Raw genomic sequence first — 21,775 nt, 5'->3', positions numbered from 1 at the left:
CACATCATCTTTCCCTGTAGGAATGTAAACAAAACAGTTCAACTTTAGTAAGTCCTTTATGATTTCTCTTTTTTGATTACCTTTTCATGCTTCTCTTGATTCTTGTATTTGAAAGTCAAATTTTCTATTCAGCTCTGGTCTTTTCACTGAGAAAGCTTGAAAGTCCTCTATTTTATTGAAAATCCATATTTTCCCTTGGAGCATAATACTCAGTTTTGCAGGGTAGGTAATTCTTGGCTTTAATCCTAGTTCCATTGACCTCCAGAATATCATATTCCAAGCCCTTCGATCCCTTAATGTAGAAGCTCCTAGATCTTGGATTATTCTGATTGTGTTTCCAAAACACTCAAATTGTTTCTTTCTGGCTGCTTGCAGTATTTTCTCCTTGATCTGGAATTTCGCAATGATATTCCTAGGAGTTTTCTTTTTGGGATCTTTTTTAGGAGGCGATTGGTGGATTCTTTCAATTTCTATTTTACCCTCTGGTTCTAGAATATCAGGGCAATTCTCCTTCATAATTTCTTGAAAGATGATATCTAGGCTCTTTTTTTTGATCATGGCTTTCAGGGAGTCCAATAATTTTTAAATTATCTCTCCTGGATCTATTTTCCAGGTCAGTGGTTTTTCCAATGAGATAGTTCACATTGTCTTCCATTTTTTCATTCCTTTGGTTCTGTTTTATAATATCTTGATTTCTCATAAAATCACTAGCTTCCACTTGCTCCAATCTAATTTTTAAGGTAGTATTTTCTTCAGTGGTCTTTTGGACCTCCTTTTCCATTGCTAATTCTGCCTTTCAAGGCATTCTTCTCCTCATTGGCTTTTTGGAGCTCTTTTGCCATTTGAGTTAGTCTGTTTTTAAGGTGTTGTTTTCTTCAGTATTTTTTTCAGTATTTTTTTGGGTCTCCTTTAGCAAGTCATTGACTTGTTTTTCCTGGTTTTCTTGCATCCTTCTCATTTCTCTTCCCAATTTTTCCTCTACTTCTCTCACTTGCTTTTCCAAATCCTTTTTGAGCTCTTCCATGGCCTGAGACCAGTTCATGTTTTTCTTGGAGGCTTTTGATGTATGCTCTTTGACTTTGTTGACTTCTTCTGCTGTATGTTTTGGTCTTCTTTGTCACCAAAGAAAGATTCCAAAGTCTGAGTCTGAATCTGAGTCTGTTTTCGCTGCCTGTTCATGTTCCCAGCCAACTAATTGACCCTTGAGTTTCTCATGGGGGTATGACTGCTTGTAGAGTAGACAGTACTTTGTCCCTAGCTTGATGGGCTGTGCTGTTGTTTTCAGAGCTACTTCTACACAGCAAGCTCTGCCACAGCAGCACTCCTCCCCCAACAAGAACTGCCAACCCTGACTGTGACTCAGATCTTAAGCAGGCTCTGGCTCTGGCTCTGATCTGCCACTTAATTCCTCCCACCAGGTGGGCCTGGGGCCGGAAGCCAATGCAGCTGTAGTTCTGTCCTCAGAGCTGCAAAACCTCTGCTGCCCCCCAGGGCAGTGGCCGAACCACAAACTACTTTTACTCTGTCCCCACAGCTTTTCCCACTAACCTTCTCTGTTGTCTTTGGTGTTTGTGGGTTGAGAAGTCTGGTTGCTGACACAGCTCACTGATTCAGGGCGCTAGGGCCTGTTCCGCCTGGCTCCTGGTCTGGTTTGTCCTGGCGCAGCCCACACTGGATTGTGCTCTGCTCCACTCCCAGCTCTGGGCAATAGACCATCCAGGATTTCCTGGGCCGGAGCCCTGCTTCCCTCTGTTATTTCATGGGTTCTGCAGCTCTAGAATTTGTTCAGAGTCATTCTTATAGGTTTTTGGAGGGACCTGGTGGGGGAGCTTAAGTAAGTCCCTGCTTTCCAGCCACCATCTTGGCTCTGCCCCTCCATCTTTACTTTATAAAAATCCATCCTGCTTTCCCTGAAGCTGCTGGTTCCTCTTGGAACTTAGCCCGCTCCATGAGAGGCATCAATCTCAATAAATGCCTATGCTTAGATTAAAGGTGGTCTGACTCTGAATTCTTTGAGATTGTTCCACCACAACAAATCATGAAACCACAAAAGTTTTTTGGCCCTGGATGGCCAGAGGCTAAACCTCAACAGCAATACTATGCAATAAGAAATGATAAACAGGCAGATTTCAGAAAAACCTGGAAAGAATGAACTGTGTGAACTGATGCATAATATAATGAGCAGAACCAGGAAAACATTGATCACAGTATCAGCAAGACTATGTGATAATCAACTATGGGTGATTCACCTTTTCTCAGAAACTTAATGATCCAAGAAAAGGACAAAGACTCATGAAGGAAAATGCTATCCATATCCAGATAAAGAACTAATGGACTTTGAATGTAGACTGAAGCATACTTTTTTCACTTTATTCTTTTTTATGGTTTTTTTCTCTTGATCTGTTTCTTCTTTCATAACTGTGACTAATATGGAAATATGTTTTACATGATAGCACATGTATAACCTATATCAAATTGCCTACTATTTTAGGAAGAGGGGAGGGAGAGAGGGAGAAAAATTTGGAACTCAAAATCTTGTAAAAATGAATGCTAAAAATTGTCTTCACATGTAATGGGGGAAAGAACTATTTAAAAAAAAGTGATGCAGCAGAAATGTCTAGAATGCAGAGAAGCCTTGTCATATTTTGCTTTTAATTTTATTCATTTATTTCTTTATTTTGCCAAAGTCATGATTGCTTTCTGTGAGAACTCCATCCTCCAATGCATATCAGAACCTGCTTTGAAATGTTAGTCTTGAAGAATTGCCTGGGTCACCCAGAGATTAAGTGAATTATCCAGAATGAGGGAGCTTATATCAGAGATGAAACTTGAACCCAGGTCTTACTAACTCAGAAGCTATCTCCACAACCACTTCTCCAAATATTGACTTTTTTTTTTATCAGTAATGCAAAACAAAACACTATCCTTATTCTTCATAGAATCAAAACAACTCAAAGTAAAATGGATTCTCATAACAACTCTTAGAAATGAGAAAAGCAGATGACATTTACCCCAAAAGGTATATATTCACATGAATGTTTAGTACCATACATATGAATCATCATCATAACATTTATCAGTGGCTTAAATAAGGTTTTGTTTGTCACCAAAAAGAGTGGTAGAATCAGCATGATTTGGGAAATCATACGCTGATACAAGACAGAGCTAATATTTGAAGGACTCTGAGGAAGAAAGAGTAGAAAAATATTAGAAAATTTACTTAATCTCATTTTTATTCACTTGACATCTAAATTTTTATGAGATTTTGTGACTTCAGTGATGGTTTGCTGCTACAGGTAGAAGTTAATACTGTGCAAAGAGTGAATGTTTGAAAAAGGATTGCTAGAGTACCTACAGGAGATCTTCTTTTAGCTACAAACTCCTGTAATATTTCAAAAGGTCTGATTTCTTCTGTGTGGGTACTCCACAGTTACAGACTACAGCCCTCCCCCTTCACGCCAGCCTCAGGAGATGTGGCTAACCAGTAAGTGTGGCTTTTGATGTGTGAATGCATACATATAAGGGTATGTATATATGCTTATATCTGTATCTGTCTGTATCTCTCTTTATATATATACAAGTATACACACAAATATCCATATGCCTATACACATATGTATACATATGTATACACACACACACATACATATATACACACATATCACTTTGTGGCCATACTACTAGGGATGACCCTCTCCAAATTAATCTAGTTCTCAGACCATAGACATATGGTCTGTGTGCAATGGAAGCAAATCCTTTTCACATTGGTAGGACTTACTAAAGCTTGCATTCCTTTGGCAGAACCTTGAAAAACCTAGGATAGGGTCACTTCTATGCCTTAATAGGCCTTAGGAAAGAGCTTCTATGACAGTTAGCTCAAGATAGCTACAGGAAAAATTAGAAGCACCAGCACATTTTTCAGTACAATTATTTCAATACATTATGCACCACAAAAACTTACTTAATAATTTTTAATTTTTTAAAGTAATGCTCATGGCTTCCTTCCAGGGTGATTTAATCTGGTGTCAGTATAACTAGAAGCCACTGAGCATTATATGAAAATATACACTCTTCAACTCAATCTTAAGTATAGATTTTCCATGGTAACTCCCCCTTTCCTTAACAGAAACAAGTCAGTGAACACTAACAAACACACATATTATCAAGCTATGGTACATACATACATAAAGTATGAATCTTTTAGTAACTTTTTCCAGTTTTCAAACTGAATTTGTGATCTCGCGTTGATAATCTATTTTAACCTATTCATCAGTGTATTAGATAAAAGCTTCCTAATAACACATACACAGATACACACAAAAATATACAATCGCACACACAAAAATGACATTTCTTTTAAAACAGCATGAAGTGGAAACTGTCAATTGTCATGACTGGTACCTGAAAAAATCAACAGGGAAATTTTAAATTTGTTAGCGGATAGGTGGATTTATTGATTCTTAAAAAGAAAAAATCCTGTCTTTAACTTCCTAATACCAATGGTAAGTAGTCACATGGGTTTTATTCCAGCTAAGGAATAAGTTGACTCTTCCTAGACAGATATTTTAAACTTATAAAACAGTGAATTGATATAAAAATTTATATCTCATAAAACTTACAAATGATATCAAGTGATTGTTGTCAGGAGTAAGAAAAGGTGTGTTTTGTTGCAATAGGATTAAAATTATGCAAACTATAGCTTCCAACAACTGAAAGCAGTGATGTCATAGATTTTAAACCTATCTATAGCAATGGGATTAAGGACCTCTTGAGCAGTGAGAGGTTTGGAAAGGCTGAACTTTCTCCCTCTTTATCTGAGAGGCAGTGGGTTCAACGGCATGCAGGCAGAAGTTGGTTTCAGAGGACATGCATGGTATGTAGGGACTTCTGTTTGGTCTAGTTTTCAGGGGATGCTGTTTATCACGGAACAAGTTCCAAAGAGGCCTTCCAAATTTATAATTGTCTCTATTCTTTGAAGGCAGGTGTGGTAATGACCTTCTGACCATAGTTATCAAGGACAGATAGGATTATGGCAGCCAAGTGATGAAATACAATAAGGAATTTTGACTTAAACTCTAAAAATGATGTACATGTATTTACTGTGTTCCCTGTCAACAAAACAACTCAGAAGATTTGAGATTTGACATTTCTTTAGAGATTTGTCTTTCAAAACTGCAGTGGCAACTGATAAAAATAATTCCTAACAGATGTCTTTGTTAAATTTCCTATTAGCACTAGAAGATGAGGGCACGCAGTTAATAACTTATTTGTTTCAGAGATATGTAGGTCAAGAGGTAGGCTTTTTAAAGAAGAGTTGAAGTTAGTATATTGCTAAAATCTCAACAACTTGGAAAACAAAATGTTTATCTGAGAAAAAGGACACATTTTCTCATGACATACACACTTTTTATAGCCAGGATGACATTTTAGAATGATTATTTAAACATTAATGGACTCAAATGAATCTGTGATCACATCACTGTAGGTATTCATTTCAACAATGGAGGTCTCAACCTATCCATGCCTTCCCATCCTGTGGGACTCTTGTATATGTTCTCCCACTAGTTTGGCACAGGGAGTTCACACACCATGTTGAGGACCAAGCTAACTGTATGCAAATCTCTGGGGATACCAACAGAAAAGTCACACATTTTCTACTCTCAGGGAGTTTACATTCCAATAGAAGAGACAACATATATGGAATGCATTTGATTTGGTCTGAATCTGCCTTGAATACCATCAAAGGCAGCAGATCAGCAGAAGGATCACAGTGGTCCAAGGGATCTGAATGCCTTTCTAGGATTAGCTTGCCCTAGTTGCTCTACAAATCCCTTCTTCACAAACTCAGTTTACACTGATGAGCACTGCCTCCAAAATCCCATTAAATTTATTGTCTGTACTCATTTAATACCTTTCTATATACCACTCACCAATGTTAAAATTCTTTCTATAATAGGCAGAGACCATATTTTATACTCCATTAATAGTTCCACAGTGTTTACAAGTCTTATGCATGTCTTTTCCTCTTAAAAAATACCCATTGGTTGATTTCAGAAATAATATCAATATTATTACCGTTGTAATAAATCCATGCAGACAGGCGATAATCTACAGAAGTATACACATAAATATGAAGGGAATAAATGTATGTGTGTGTGTGTATATACATATACACACACACATATATATATACACACATACACACACATATGTACACACACACATATATACAAATGTAAATTTTGGTCACGAAGTCATTAGGACAGGTTAATATTCCTTAGGTTTGCTTAAAATGTACTCAATTTTAAGTCAATAATTCTTTTTTTCAACTTGACTAAAAAATTTAAATGATAGACTTACCCACACAAGGAAGGGAATAACCGAGCACTGGATCATAAACGAATTGTCGATCATTCAACCTTGTCACACAGTATAAATGGAAACAGTCTAGGCAAATGACATGGCGATGGATACACTGGAACACCAACACAGGATTTCTAATAAGATACAGTAAAAAAAATTAATCTGTCTCATTAAGTAGCACTTATGTGGCGGGAAAGGGGCGGGGGGACTCAGAGAAGGGAGGGCAGAAACATAGACTTAATATATATCATACTTATAATCTTTTAAAAAACATTTTTTTCAGGATTTTAGCTTTATTTTTTGTTCTTGTTATTTTAAACATGACAAACCCAAACATTTCCATATATGTATAAAATTTTAAAAAATAAACTGTACATTCAACACATCTGTTTCAAAGATGTTCTGAACTGTCCATTTCTCTACCCTTCCTTCTCTTCTTTTCTGTGCATTAAACAATTCCATTGCCAATATTTTTTCCTTTGTTTCACCCATTTTTTCTTCTAGTACTCTCACCTTTCCTGCCTCATAAAAAGGTTCCAAAAAGCTGCTGCTCCAAAAAGCTGTAGCATGTACAGTGGTCACACCCCAGGTAAAACCATATTGGCAGACAGGCTAAACCAGACTGAGAGCAACCAATGTGCCTCAAACCCATCAGTGAGTTAGGGGGATATCTACCCCATATGAATATAAATATTCATATTATATTTCATATAAATATGAAAATTTCCCCTGGTAGAATGAGTTGATGAGAATAATTTGTTGCAGTGGCCATGAAGGCAGCAGAAGCAGGTGCTGTGGAATATTTAGAGCTTGGTCAAATATCAAAGATGCCATGGTCATCCACTGTATCCCAGACCATCACCAGGCTTCTTGACTTTTGTCTTACCCCTGAACTTAGATGACTCTGGAAGATAGGGTGTAACTCTACCTGACTTTAATCCAACTCATGTGCAAATCAAGATATCACCTTATGATGTCATTGGTCCTCTTCAAAAATGAAGGATGAACAACAACAACAAAAGTATGGTCAAGGAAAACACAGCCACACATAGGCAATGCCTGCAAAATGCATACTTCATTCTATATCCTTATTCTATCAGCTCTCTGTGAAGAAGTGGGGAAGATGCTTCATCATGAGTCTACTGAAGCCATGGTTGGCCATTTCATGGATCAAAGTTTTTAAGTCTTTCAAACTTGTTTATAAAACTGTAGTTACTGCATAAATTGTTTTCTGGGTTTTGCTCACTTCACTCTGCATCTGATCATATGCCTTTCCACATTTCTCTGAATCTTTTCCTTGTGTCATTTCTTGTGGCAGAAAGTAATATTACATTCCAACTGTATGCCACGATTCTTTAAAGAATTTACCAACTTATGAGTATCATCTTCATTTCCAGTTCTTTGCTACCACAAAAAGTACTGATATGAAAATTTTGTACGTATGAGTCCTCTCCCTCTCCCCTCCACCCCTGCCCAGTGGTATTGTTGGGTCAATGGGAATATAGATGTAATCTTAAAAATTTCTACAAGTCATTCTTTTCTGTTTGATTAGGACAGGGACTGGACCCATGAAAACACTGGCATAGGGAACTCTCAGATGAGAAAATTACCTCTACCCATGTGAGTTGGCACCGTCCCTGAAATTCTTAGAGTGTTACCTAGAATACTAAGAAGCTAAGCGATTTTCCTAGAATCACACAGAACTGAAACTTAAAGTCAGGTTTTTCTGCCTGCATATCTTTTCTGTTGAACATTTGCACAATAAAATATTGAGCGCCCCTGTAAGTACATACTAAAATCTTTAAGTTTAGGGTAAACCTTTAAAATATATGCCTATTATTTTCATAATTGTTTTGCTTTTCATTCCATCTAGTAGCATGAATTATTTCATACTCCTTGATGTCTAAATTCAGAGTACCATGACAAGGAGAATCAAAATACTTTGAAATCAAAGGAAAACCAACCATTCTCTTAGATTCTATACTTTAGATTTTCAAAAATAGCTCATTAACAAATCAAACAAAGCATAAAATTCATAGCTGGAAAAAAGTAAAAGCAAACCTTCTTATCTAATAGACCTTTACCCCCATTTTTCTCCTGTTTACTCCATACTTCAACCTTCAATGTTCTCCTTCGCTCATATGTACAAATGCATAATCACTTCAAACTTTGAACTTCTTGCTCATTTTTGCTTAAAATTTACCCAGGGTTTCTCTATATATTTTTGTCATTAAATGGATGAGTCTGATTTTATGTGAAACACTCTGCAATTTCATCTATCATTTTGAGATAAAAAATCAGGCACGTTTTTTATGATATTGCCCATTCCTCACACAATCATTATATAAAGGCCACAACACAAGTATTGGCTAATTTCATATCAGTTTTTAAATGATTTTGAAGCCTCTTCAACAAACCCTTCCACTAGCAAACTCAATTTAAACAGTCAGCTACCCTGGTCTGGGCAATGTAGAGCAAAGAGCAAGTCCCAATTCAACAAATCTTATTATGAGGGCATTTCAGCATAATGAAAAGATTTCTATAATTCAGTTTCTATAATTCAATCAATAACTGCCTTTTTTCAAGAAATATGCAATACAGAAATAATCTATTAACACAAAAAATTGGAATGGTCCCTTGGAACTAATTTTAATTAGACTACAAAACCGTGATCAAAGCCATCTTGTTAAGACCATACCTTGAAAAATTTGTCAAGGAAGCAAAGTTTGTTTGTATCCCTGTGTGGGTAAAATGGATTATCTTTGCAGTTATGAACATCATGAGTTAAATGGATCATGGTTACAATCAAGGGCTAGAAACCCATATATATTCTATTTAGGTCAAAAATGATTTCTGGCAGGCTAGTAGCCAACTCCATCTTGATTGAACATTCACATATCCTGCTATTTTGGCCACATATTCCAAGTTTCAGTCCACTCCCCACTTCAAACAATCTCACTAAAAAGCATATGAATAGTTTAAGGACAAAACCTCTGCCTTTACAGCTTTCTTGCTACTTGCTGTTTGTCCACAAGATGCTCTCACAGGGTCTCCCTTCCTGTCAGTAAATCCCGTAATAAAGCCTAGCCATCTCACCCTGCCTTTGTGTAACTCTTTCCTTACAAGAGCATGTCACTGAGTGCTTTGATGTCCTAGTCCCTAACAGTCTCTATCTTCTCTTTTCACCCCTTCTAACACCTTTCTCCTCACTCCACCAGTAACATCTAGAGGAAACTCTGGCCACCTCCTCTGACTTTTTCACCTCCTGAGTTTGTATGTTCAATCAATTAGCAAACATTTACTAAGCAGCTACTACATGCCAAGCACTGTGCCAAGTTCTGGGGATTAAAAAAAAACCAGATGAAAAGATAGTTCCTGACATCAAGGAGCTTACAATCTAATGTAATCTAGGGTATTCTTTAAGGCTTTGTCCTGGGTGCTCATCTCTTATTCCTTTACACACTCTTTTGAAGAACGCATCAGTTCCCACAGGTTTTATTACCATTTCTATGCAAATATAGCCCAAATTCTTTTCCTAAGTCATTGTCAATATCCTTTTGGATTGATAAAAGAATCTTAAACTCAACATGTATACAATGAGAGAGCGAGAGAGCAAGAGAGAGAGGGAGAGAGAGGGAGAGAGAGGGAGAGGGAGAGGGAGAGGGAGAGGGAGAGGGAGAGGGAGAGGGAGAGGGAGAGGGAGAGGGAGAGGGAGAGAGAGGGAGAGGGAGAGGGAGAGGGAGAGGGAGAGAGAGAACGAACAAGAACACACAACCTGAAAACCTTTGGAAGACTGAATTCTTCCTTCATACTCCAACAGCCACCATGAGGCTAGGAACAGTTTGAGCTGGACCTAGTGACAAATTTCTTTGATACTGCCTTATGGAAACCTAAGATACACTGAAGAGCTGGGGGATTTAGAAGCAGTGATCTTGAGCTCTGAATATTTGTGAAAGCAATGAAAATCTGGAGGAGCTTGACACCCAACCTAGTATTCATCCACTAGGACCATGACAAGGAAGAATGGAGGTTTATTATAAGATTCTGAACTTCTGGGTTTGATTTTCTCTTCTTCCAGTGCTGAAATAGAGAGGTTAAAAAGTGAGGAACTGGATTACATACAACCTGAGAAGTTTTACCTTGGAAAGTCAGAATTGGAAGTAAAACTGTGTACTTTCTCTAGGACCTGTATCTAGTGCTTTTGAACATATCTATGTTTCTATCCAATCCAAATAAATTGCTTGTTCAACTATGACCTTAGGTTGAGTTGGAGTGAAATAACTCAATGAGTCTTAAAAAGAAGGAGAGTTACATGTTTTAGAACATTTTTCCATGTACCAATAATTTATGATGATTTTTTTTCTCTCTAATACTATTTTTGATATGGGACAGCTCTTTAGGAAAGGCAGAGGGAAAGATACTTTGGATAACTATAGTGATGTAAGAAAGAGAAAATATGAATAAAATTTTTTTTTAAAAAAAAAGAAAGAAAAGGAAAATGAGGAATGGCCAGTGGGTAAGGGAAGAAACATATGAATAGTTTATCATGATTGGCAGAAATATCTTGGTAAAAGCATTAGAGGTAGCAATGAGCAGTGGAATTATTAGTGATTGACAATTATTAGTTATTGACCTGCCTGAGGGCACTAAATGTCTACAGAACATAGTAAACAAAACTATATTAGATTTTTAAACTGAAATGCTTTTTTTTGTTTAGACTAATAAAAGCTGTCCTTATTTCATAGCATATCTGCAAATAAGTGATATATCAAGACTAGTTTCGATTCAGGGTGAACATATTCATATTTTATAATGTGAGTAAAACCTACTATTTTGTCAGGAACAAATCCAAAAATGGGTCTTTCATAACCCTTTTAAAATATTTTATCTTTTATATTCTGGTGGACATACAATGATTTTTCTCCACCTCTCCAAACTCTTCTGTGTTCTCCTTAGTTTCAAAGTACACTGAGATCCCCAGTGAAAAAGACATAGAAGTACAAATTATTGTTACTAAATGAATCAGGCAGCCCTTGAACTTTAAAAGTTTCAGAGCAGGCTGGTAATTAGCTGCTAATAAGGACCCTGTCATTTGAAGCTGAAGAACATGATTTTTAGGAATTTAACAAGGTTCTTGAGATTTGAAAGTGGTGCTCCTGGTTTGCTAAGCAGAAGGTGGTGCCAACCTAACATTCTTAAAGCTCCTTATTTATAGTGGTGACCAGTCAGTGGAAAATAAATAAGGAAGATAAAACCCCAATCATCTGCCCTTCTTTTTTTTTTTTTTTTTGAGAAGGTAGGAAGAGTCCAACCACACTCCGGAGGGGAGCTAACTGTGAAGAATTCTTTGCAGAGCTATCTGTAGGAGATACATAAAAACAGGACTTACAGAAGTAATATACACAATATTTCTATAATTAGAGTCTCTTCGTTCAATGGATAGGTTCAGGGAATTCTGATTTTGTTGCTGTTGTTATTCTTATTTTCCTATCTCAACCACGATGGAGGTGCAGGGGTCACTCACAAGTCCGATTCCAATATTGACAGACATGAAAGCTTCAACCTCCTGTTTTGCAGACCTGGGCTGGTTTCCCATGTCTTAAGCAGCTTTATGGCCCTCTCACCCCAGAGGCTTACCATGCTATTGCAAGAATTAGTGAAGAAACCTGATTACTTTTTTATCTTTCTGCAGCTTATAACTTCAGACTGTATGTGATCCACTAGCCTCATCCTCCACTGCAACAGGGACTACAGGCATGTGTATCATCATGCCCTGTAATCTGCAACATTCTTGAAAATCATAGATTTAGAGCTAGTAGGGACCCTAAAGAGCTACTTCAGGGATTCTTAACTTTTTCTCTTTTTGTCATGGACTCCTTTAGCAGTCTGGAAAAGCCTATGCACTTCTCTGAATAATATTTTAAAATTAAAATGTTTTAAATTAATTAATAAAAAATTAAGTAAATAATATATAAATTACATAAATAAACAAATGATATATAAATTAATAAGAAATAAAAATCAATAAATAAAATTAATAATTAATAAAATTAAAATAAAATTAAAGATTAGAAATCAGGGGTTCTTAACTTTTTGTCTTTTTGTCACGGACCCCTTTAGCAGTCTGGAGAAGCCTATGCACTTCTCTGAATAATGTTTTAAAATTTATGAAATATATGAGATTACAAAAGACACCCATTATATTTCAATATAATTAGCAAAATATTTTAAAAAATAAGTTCAAAGACTCCCAGGTTAAGAATTCATGACCTAGTTCAATTCCTTCATTTCATAGACAAAGAAAATAAAGTCCAAAGAAGCTAAGCCTTTTCACAATCTGGCTTCAGAGCAGAAAACATAAAACTGGAGATAAAGAAAAAGAAAAGAGAGAATCGGGGAGGAAAATCTAGCATAACCCATCAGAGGATTCTGCTTGTCTTGTAATATCAAAATTTCTGGCTTTCCTTTCTTTGATCTTATGCACACATCTATTTATCTATTTCTATATCTCTAAGATCCCAATGATGATCAAGTTGAATGGCTGCCTTTTACTATAGCGAACAATTTAGTCATTTGTCTCTTACTCTTAAAGATGTTCAACTTTTTCCAAAAAATAGAAAGAAAAATTTAAATAGGCATAATTTCCCCATTTCATCTGTGAAAAAATTGGGAGCAATTTGGTTCCTAAATAACACTAAAACCAAGGCTATTAAAGATTGATATGTTTCATTACAATATTTAATTTGCAGATAATTCCTTGGCTTCTTTTTATTTTTCCTTAGCCTAGCATTCCCAGGAAGTACTCTAATTATTTGACTTCATTTTTTTTTCACTGTGGTTTAGTTGTTTCAGTCATGTCTTATGCTTTGTGACCCTATTTGGGGTTCTCTTGGCAAAGATTCTGGAGTGGCTTGCCATTTGCTTCTCCAGCCCACATTACAGATGAGGAAACTGAGACCAACACAGTCACACAGCTAGCAAGTATCTGAGGCCAGATTTGAACTCAAGGTGAGTATTCCTGACTCCAGGCCTAGCACTCTATCCACTATCCCACCTAGTTGCATTTCAGTTTTAATATTTGCCAAAACAATCCATCCACCAGAGTCATACTATTTTTCCTCAGACTTCTCGGTTTCCTGCTTCCATATTTCTACTCATGCTGGCTTCTATTCCCATGATACTTCCCTCTTCTTCTACCTGACAATCCAAATCCTGTGTAACTGTAAAAGCTCATTCAAATATGAGTAAACTAATCACCTCTACGAAGCCTTCCCCTCCTAACCCTAACACCACAAAAACTACAAACTGATCTTCCCTTTATTGTACATTTCCCTAGCTCTAAACCAGAATGTCTGTTTCACAGCATATGACTATAGGAGGGCTGCATTTTGTCTTGTAACTTTTTTTTCAAAGAATTTTGTGTCTATATGCTCCATTCTTCACAATTAGATTGTATATTCTTCAGCAGCAGAGACTATTTGCTCTTCTATTCCACCAACACCTAGTACAGATCTATGCAGGTGGTAGGTGTTCAATATGTGTCCTAATGGAAGTAAAAAATTGTGGCATATGCTTTAGCTGCTTTTGTATCTTCTATTTTGCTCTTCTCTTATGCCCCCTGTCACCTTGCGTAATGACTACTATAGTCTGATTGCTTTCATTTATTCCTTTAATTATATAAAGCAAGGTTTCTGAGGGCAGTGACTATTTTATGGTCACCTTTATATTTCAGCTGCTTGTTTTCCAAATCTAGTGAGCTTACAATATGTTTCTTCTGTTTGCCTCTTCTCTTTGCCCCTAAACTATGCCTCCCATTCATATCAGACCTTCCCATTGAATCCTAAGATTCAGAAAAACATCCCTGTTCTTCTCTTTCTTGTCTTCTAATCTTCCTCCAGGGTAATCAAGACAGGTAACTTAAATTTAGGCTTTTCCATAAAAGATCTCCAAAATGGGGGGGGGGATAGGGGAGGGGGCAGGAAGGATTTTTCCAGCAGATTCCATTGCAGGTCACAGTGCAAAAGGATTTTTTTTACACTCTAATAACATTTATCTCTCCCAACCTAACACAAAAGTTTTCTTGTGGCAGGCACTTAAAAGACTATTGAATGGATGGCCAAAAAATGAATGAATGAATGAATGAATGAATGATGAACTGCTGAGACCTGGTGAAAGAATATGTGTTTGGGGGATTCAATTATTCAATAACAAAAAAATGCAAAGATTAAAATAGGCACAATTTCCTCATTTCATCTGTGGAAAAGTTAAAAGCAATTTGGTTCTTAAAGAATATTTCAAGATTCATATTTTTCATTACAATCTTTAATTTGCAGAACCCTCACATATATGCCCACTTGAGGTCACAATCAGTCCCTCAGGACTTTCTCCAATGTTTCTGCACACAAATAAAAGGCTGTTCGTATTTTAACAAATACGGTTTTAAAAATGTATTTTAATAAATATAATTAGGCTAGTCAAATATCATCTATAGAAGAATTCAATTCTTACATCAAATTGCTTGATTTTTAATACTCAAAAACTAGTATTTAATTGAAATTTGGCAAAGACTGACAGTTAAAATTTTAATAGACTACTGCCTAATTAAAACTAATGAAAATCAGTGCCCAACACTGTGTCCGAATACTAACACACCAGAACAAAAACCTGAGCCCACATATGACTTGAACTGATTATGTTGGTCATCCAAGTGAGCAATCTAAGTCCTTGATTTAAGAAGCTAATTGATAGACTTGACTTTCATAAATTAAGGAAGACCATTCCATATAGCTAAGATTGCTATTAGTCTAGAGGTGTAGGAAGTAATCACATTAGGTATGCATGGCTGTAGTGTGAGGTGATAGTTTTACAAACATGGGATCAGAAAGAAGTCACATTAACCATGTATTCACCCTGGGTGCCAAGATTCCTAAAACTAAGGTCCTGATTCTAAGCAAGCTCTGACATTCAAGAAGTAATCAGTATCATTTGAGACAATGATCCAGAACTGTAAGATACATCCTTTTCTGGAGTGGGAAAGATTTTAGGGTATTAAAAGAAAAGCATAACTTGGATGTTCTTGATTTGCTCTGGGGCTTAGTCACCATTCAAAATGTTTTGCTCAACCATGAGTCGTCCTCTTACTTGGCATCAATACACATTTTCAAAGTTTTTCTCCCTGATGCTGTCCTTTTCCTCAGTCAGCACATTTTTATTTTAGAAGAGAAATATGTGAAAATCGTTTAAAGATATAATAATGGTATAAGTCTTGCCTTCCCCAAATGGTCTAAAGTTCTACCAATATACCAATATCCACAATGGAAGGTAAGCTTGAACCAGTCCAATTAGGTCTTCAGAAATTCATCACACAACTAAATGTACTTCTTAGAATAAGATCCTTTGTCCACAGGTATGAATGGAATTAGAATCCCATTAAACTTCCCCATCTCTACTAAATTCTCTGTCTCCTGACATAGACCTTGGGTTAATATAAATAATGTGGTGTTTAGATACCCTGAAAGTTTATGTACACTTGGGAAGGTCCTTACTTTTGCCCTCATAGAAACGTGTCCTTGCTGGGTCTAGACTCTCCAGATCTTTTCTCCTACGGGACTATCCAGATTTTGTATATCCAATTTTACCTGATTTGAACCAATCCATATAACTAAGGACCTCTCTTTGTTTACACCCTAACTTTTAAGAAAATAGGATAATTTTTTTTAAATTATGGTGTTATAAACACACGTGTATGTGTGTCTGTATACATACAGATACATAAAATTGTGTAGAAGAAAGGTGGGAAATTGCCAGTTTGTCTCCCTTAGGAACTCCCTTTTCTTTCGTCTTCTAGTGGTTCTACTACTAGTCTATAATGCAAAAATCTGTGACAAAAATCACTTGTATTTAAGAGCTACTGTCTTATCAAAATCTTATAATCACATGTGATTTACTTTCCTCATCTTAACTGCCCCAACTGCTCTGAAAATTGTTGAGATCATTAACACCCTGTTTATTCCATTCTTTACTTTACTTCTTTACTTCCATGATTGCAACACTTCTTCCAAATATTCTATAATCCTTGGTTTACATCTCTTGTACTACACAGTTTCTTCTGTAGGCCCTGGGCAACTATTCTTTTTGCCTGTTTGATAAAGTAATATAAGCAGAAAGCTGTTTTTCTCAGAACACTGATTTGTAATTTTTTCGTTACACAAATGTCCTATTATAGAAGAAGCTATAATGCTATAATTTAAAAATAAACAATACAAACAATATATACCAATTTCAATCATCTCACAAGTAGATTATCAACACTGGGATTAAATTTTGCTCTAAAATTGAACGAGGATACCTAAGTCCTTACTAAAAACTAATCAAGATAGTTGGTTCCTTAACACCTGAGGCACTTGCTATTTAACAACACTCATCCAATTAATGATGGCCATCTGTGTCAAGTCATGACTAGAATATAGAGCCATGAATGCCGAGTTTGAGTTCTGCTGGTTATGCAACTAGGGCAAATCACTTTGGACCCTAAATTTCTTTGTTTGTAAAGACAGTGAAATCTCTTACACTATTAACTTCACAAGACTGCTATGAGGATAAATACTATAATGTACTAAAATATTTTATAAACCTTAAATGATATCAAAACTGTAATTTTTATAATCTCAAAAATTATACATATACACATATATATGTGTACATGTGTATATATGTGTGTATACGTATATAATATATATACATATGCATATATATATTATATACATACCCAATAATCCCTTTATTTCCAAGAAAGATCTGGCTTCAGAAGATCTGTGTGTTCATAGAAGAGAGTGAGAATCTGGGAAGATTAGAGCTGAGAAACAGAATAGGGAAAGTGAAAACTGTCCTAGCTTTTACTGAGGCTTAAGAATGTGTATTTATGATATTCCATTCACTTCTAGTCCTTAATGGGAATAAATTTAACAATCTGAACTAGAAAGAAACATATGGGAGATATATGTGGCATTTAGTGTACTATGATCTCAATATAGGGGCAAGGGCAGCTAGGTGGTACAGTGGATAGAGTTGTTAGGACTGAAGTCAGGAAAATTCATCTTCATGAGTTCAAATCTGACCTCAGACATTTACTTGATGTGTGATTCTGGGGAAGTCACTTCTGTTTGCTTCAGTTTCCTTATCTGTAAATGAGCTAGAGAAGGAAATGGCAAACCACTCTAGTATCTTTCTTGCCAAGAAAACATCAAATACGGTCACAGAGAATTTGACACAACTTAAATGAACAACTAGAAGAACTCAATATAAGTCTGACAAGTATGACGTGGGAAAGGGCAATGAAACGTTAGTTTACATGAACAGAAGTACAACATCCAAAAAGAGATGACTTTTAGTTATTTTTTTTAAACAAGAGCTCTATGAACCTCTGACCTTACCAAAACATATCTAGGGCATTGGGTCCAGTCCTGAGAGCCACACTTTAGGTAGGGGACCACCAAAGGACAGACCAACTAGGACATTGAAGTGAGCTATTATTAACCATGCTATAAAAGGAAGTGGGATTGTCTCTCTGGGTTTCAGTTTCCCCATCTGTAAAATGAGGAGCAGGTGGCTTCAGAGTTCCCTCCCAGCTGTCTATCTGTGATCCCATGATCTTACATTTATATATAAAGACCTAGCAGAAACATGGTGTGCTGTCTTCACATACTTTCAGTGCTGTCCTGAACGGAGAAATTCTACTTGTTCTGATTAACCCAGGATGGCAGAACTAGGAACTACTTGAGGGGCAGACCAGCTCAGCAGAAGGAAAACTATATTAATCATTAGAGCTGCTCTATAAGAAATCAGTCTGCCTTTGCAGAGAGTGAACTCCCCTTCAAAGGAGAGATTCAACAATGACCTGTCGGGGATAGTAAAAAAGAAACTTATGCTTTTGGTGTGGGTTGGATTAGATGACTTCCAAGCTACCATTCAAGTTCAATACTAAGCAGAGACACATAATTAGTAGGCAAGACATGGATGAGAAGGAACATTGGAACAAGATAAGAGAATCAGGAGACATGAAAGAATCCAAGTGGAAAGCACAGTACTAAATGCAGAAGAAAAGTCAAGGAGGATAAAAACTAAGATAAGTTGTTAGATGATTCCTATTAGCTTGTTCTTTTAAAAATTCAATTTACTTTTATTTTCAGTTACATATTTTCTCCCCACCACAATCCTCTGTCCTACCCATTGAGGAGGTAAGAAAAACAAAAATGATTACAAATATGTATAGTTATGCAAAATAAATTCCTGCATTAGCCATATTTTCTCCCCCGTCATCCCCCCAAAAAAAGAAAGAAAAGGAAGGAGAAGAAAATGTTTCATTATGCATTATGGGTCTATCAGTTTTCAGCTGGAGATTATTTATCATCATGAGTTCTTTGGAATTGTGACTGATAACTGGTTTGATCACAGTACCTAAGACTTTCAAAACTGATTATCTTTACAATACTGTTGTTACAGAATAAATAATTCTCTCTGTTCTGCTCACCTAACATTGTATCAGTTCACGCAAGCCTTCCCAGGTTTTTCTGAAACCAATCCCTTCATCGTTTCTTACAGTACAATAGTATTCCATTACTTTCATTTAGTGTAACTCGTTCAACCATTCCCTAATTGATGGACATTTTATCAGTTTTCAATTTTTTGCCACCAGAAAAAGAGCTGCTATGATTTTTTTTTCCTATATAAAGAGTTCTCTTCCTTTCTTTGACTTCCTTGAGGAATGGTGGTATCAAAAGATTGCACACTTTAATAGCTTTTAGGGCAAAATTCCAAATTGCTTTCCACAATGGTTGGACAAGTTCATAGTTCCACCAACAGTATGCGTTTCCACATAGCTCCTCCAACGTTTGTAATTTTCTCTTTTTGTCAACTTAGCCAATCTGATGAGTGTTATCACCATTTTCTCAAAGAATTGACTGCCCCTACCACTCCTACCTCATCATAACAAGGTCATTTAACAATGTTTTTTCAAAGAGTCATTTAACAATTTTAGGTGGCATATGCCTGTAAATGGAAATTAATGGAATATAAACTATTTAGAAATTTTTTTTGCTTTATCCAGATGGTGTCAATCTTTTAGGAAATTTAGTTGGCTGCAGTATAGCTTCTGTATTTCTAAATATAATTACTCTCAACAGGTTGAAATTCAAACAGTCCAAAGTACTTCTAAAAACTGTTGTTCTAAAAACAAAAATATAACAACCTACATTGAAACACTAGAATTAACGATGATACGTTTGGTAGCCCCTCTTTTTAAAAAAGTAGGAGCTGATGCTTATTCTGTTTACCCAGTAACCCTTTATTCCCTGCCAATGTTCTGAAATGTTACACAAATTCTCATAACTCAGAGCAAATAAAGGATGAAACATCATGAAACACAGGGATAGAATATCATAGAACAAAGTAATCAAGATATGGAAATGCCAACATAGATTTGGCTCATAAGGGAAAAAATATCATTTCTAATGAAGAAACAGGAAATTAGCTCTCCCATCCCCCAATTAATGGAATGAACTCTCTCTCCAAGGTTGTTCCAGCCCTATAATTTAGAACAAGTAATGTTCATAATATGCCACCTGCTTCTGGGCTCCAATCCCATAGCAAATTCCCAAGCTATCAGTACATGCCAATTGAGGCAGCTGAAATCAGATTGAACAAAGAAGTTAGTTTATAGATTACATAATTTGTACATATGTATCATGTGATTCAACTATATAGCTGTTAGAGATACTATTTGTATTGTGTGTGCCCATGCATGCACGCGCGCGCACATACACACACACCCCTGTATTTTTTTTCCTAAAGGAAAAACAACAAGGCAAAGAAATATCCTGATACATTGCAATAGAATCCTTATTAAATTGAGAAAGTTATGCAGACAGATCTTGTTTAGATAAAGACCCCACTGGGAAATAAATCGTTACACTGTATTCCTAAATCTTGTGACATATTATTAATGTACTGAAAGCCTATCCAACAGCCTTGAATGTTAGGAGCTACTTAATAAAAGAAATTATCTGCAGACACAGAGTGGATTAAATGATACATATTTCAATGTCTATTTAGGAAAAACCTTGGTCAGAATATTTTACTTCTGGACCTTTAACCCTACCCTTCTTTGTTTGGGTAGAAAAAAAGAAGCAATAAGTTAAGGCATGTGAAATGACTAAATTTTCATTCCTTTCATCAGGAAAGGTCTGGAATAAGGTACTCAAATGTAATTTGATAGAAATGAAAAACTATTTAACACATATTTGTAGCAATTTTTTGTGAAAGAAAGTCAGGAATGATGTAAGAATCTCTGAATTGGTAGAAGAATAATGGGTTCCAAATATGGTTAGGCAACCTTTCTGATCACTATAAAGTGAAACCTTTTTAATAAAATTAAATTGTAAACAAGTGTGTTAATGTTTATCTAGTCTATTTTCTTCTTTACCTATCATGAAGTAAACAAGCATCCCAAAAGATTATCCTATATAATAAAATCAGAAAGTCATAGCAATATCATTCCAAATATATATATATATATCCTTAAAAGCCCAAGTAAAGGAAGTCTTATAGAGGCATAACTGTATACAAGACATGCAGACACATATATTCTCTCAAGTCCAAGCTCTGGGAAAATGGTTTGATTCCCATTTTTGCTCTCCCCAGCTGTGTGACCTCAGACAAGTCAATTTAACCCTTTTGGCCTCAGTTTCCACATACTTAAAAAGAAGTCTAAAACCCTCATAGTCTGTTTTCATGAATACTAAAGTTGAGGAAAGGAATAAACATTTATACAGTGCCTTTCATGTGCCAGAGCCAAGCTAAGAGCTTTTTACAAATAACTCTATGATCAAATATTATCTCATTTGACAAGAAAAGTAGTAACTACAAACAAGAAACCGTGCCTGGAAGTATGGATGACTGAATTTTAAGAACAAGAAAAGCATTAAAAGGGTCAGCAAGGCCACTAGTAGAGTTTTCGGGAGGTAGGCTAAGATTATCATTTGCATTGCAAATGTCAAAGACAAGATATATGTTCAGGAGACCATTTTGGGATTTGAAGAGGTTTTGTACATTCATGATAGCTCTGCCAATAAGTTTATACTCTAGGCTTGCAAAGACAAACTCATCAATAAATCAATCAGCTAGCATTTTTTAAGTAATGCTTTAAAGGGTTGACACTTTGGCTAGGAGAAGAGGGCCTTAACCTGGAGTCTGTGAACTTTTTTTTTTAATATTTTGATAACTATTTTTTTAAATTCTGTGCATCTTATTTTACAAATCTTAATGCATTATTCTGACAAGGGGCCCACAGGCTTTCCAACACTGCCAAAGGTGTTTGCAACATAAAGATAGTTAAGCACTCCTAATTTAGTGGGTC

At 36.0% G+C, this 21,775-nt stretch overlaps 1 protein-coding gene across 1 annotated transcript in view; it reads right to left on the bottom strand.

The window, feature by feature from the left end:
* Window positions 1–21,775, bottom strand: part of PRKN (parkin RBR E3 ubiquitin protein ligase) — a 1,915,523-nt gene that overhangs the window by 591,554 nt on the left and 1,302,194 nt on the right. Inside the window, exon 7 of the mRNA XM_036765946.1 lies at window positions 6,361–6,497. Within this exon, the coding sequence (XP_036621841.1) occupies window positions 6,361–6,497 (137 nt within the window). The remainder of the gene's footprint in view (window positions 1–6,360; window positions 6,498–21,775) is intronic.

The sequence above is a fragment of the Trichosurus vulpecula genome, chromosome 7, assembly GCF_011100635.1.
Source record: "Trichosurus vulpecula isolate mTriVul1 chromosome 7, mTriVul1.pri, whole genome shotgun sequence".
Classification (NCBI taxonomy): domain Eukaryota; kingdom Metazoa; phylum Chordata; class Mammalia; order Diprotodontia; family Phalangeridae; genus Trichosurus; species Trichosurus vulpecula.
Note: the sequence above shows the minus strand (reverse complement) of the source record. Positions and strands in the feature narration are given on the sequence as shown.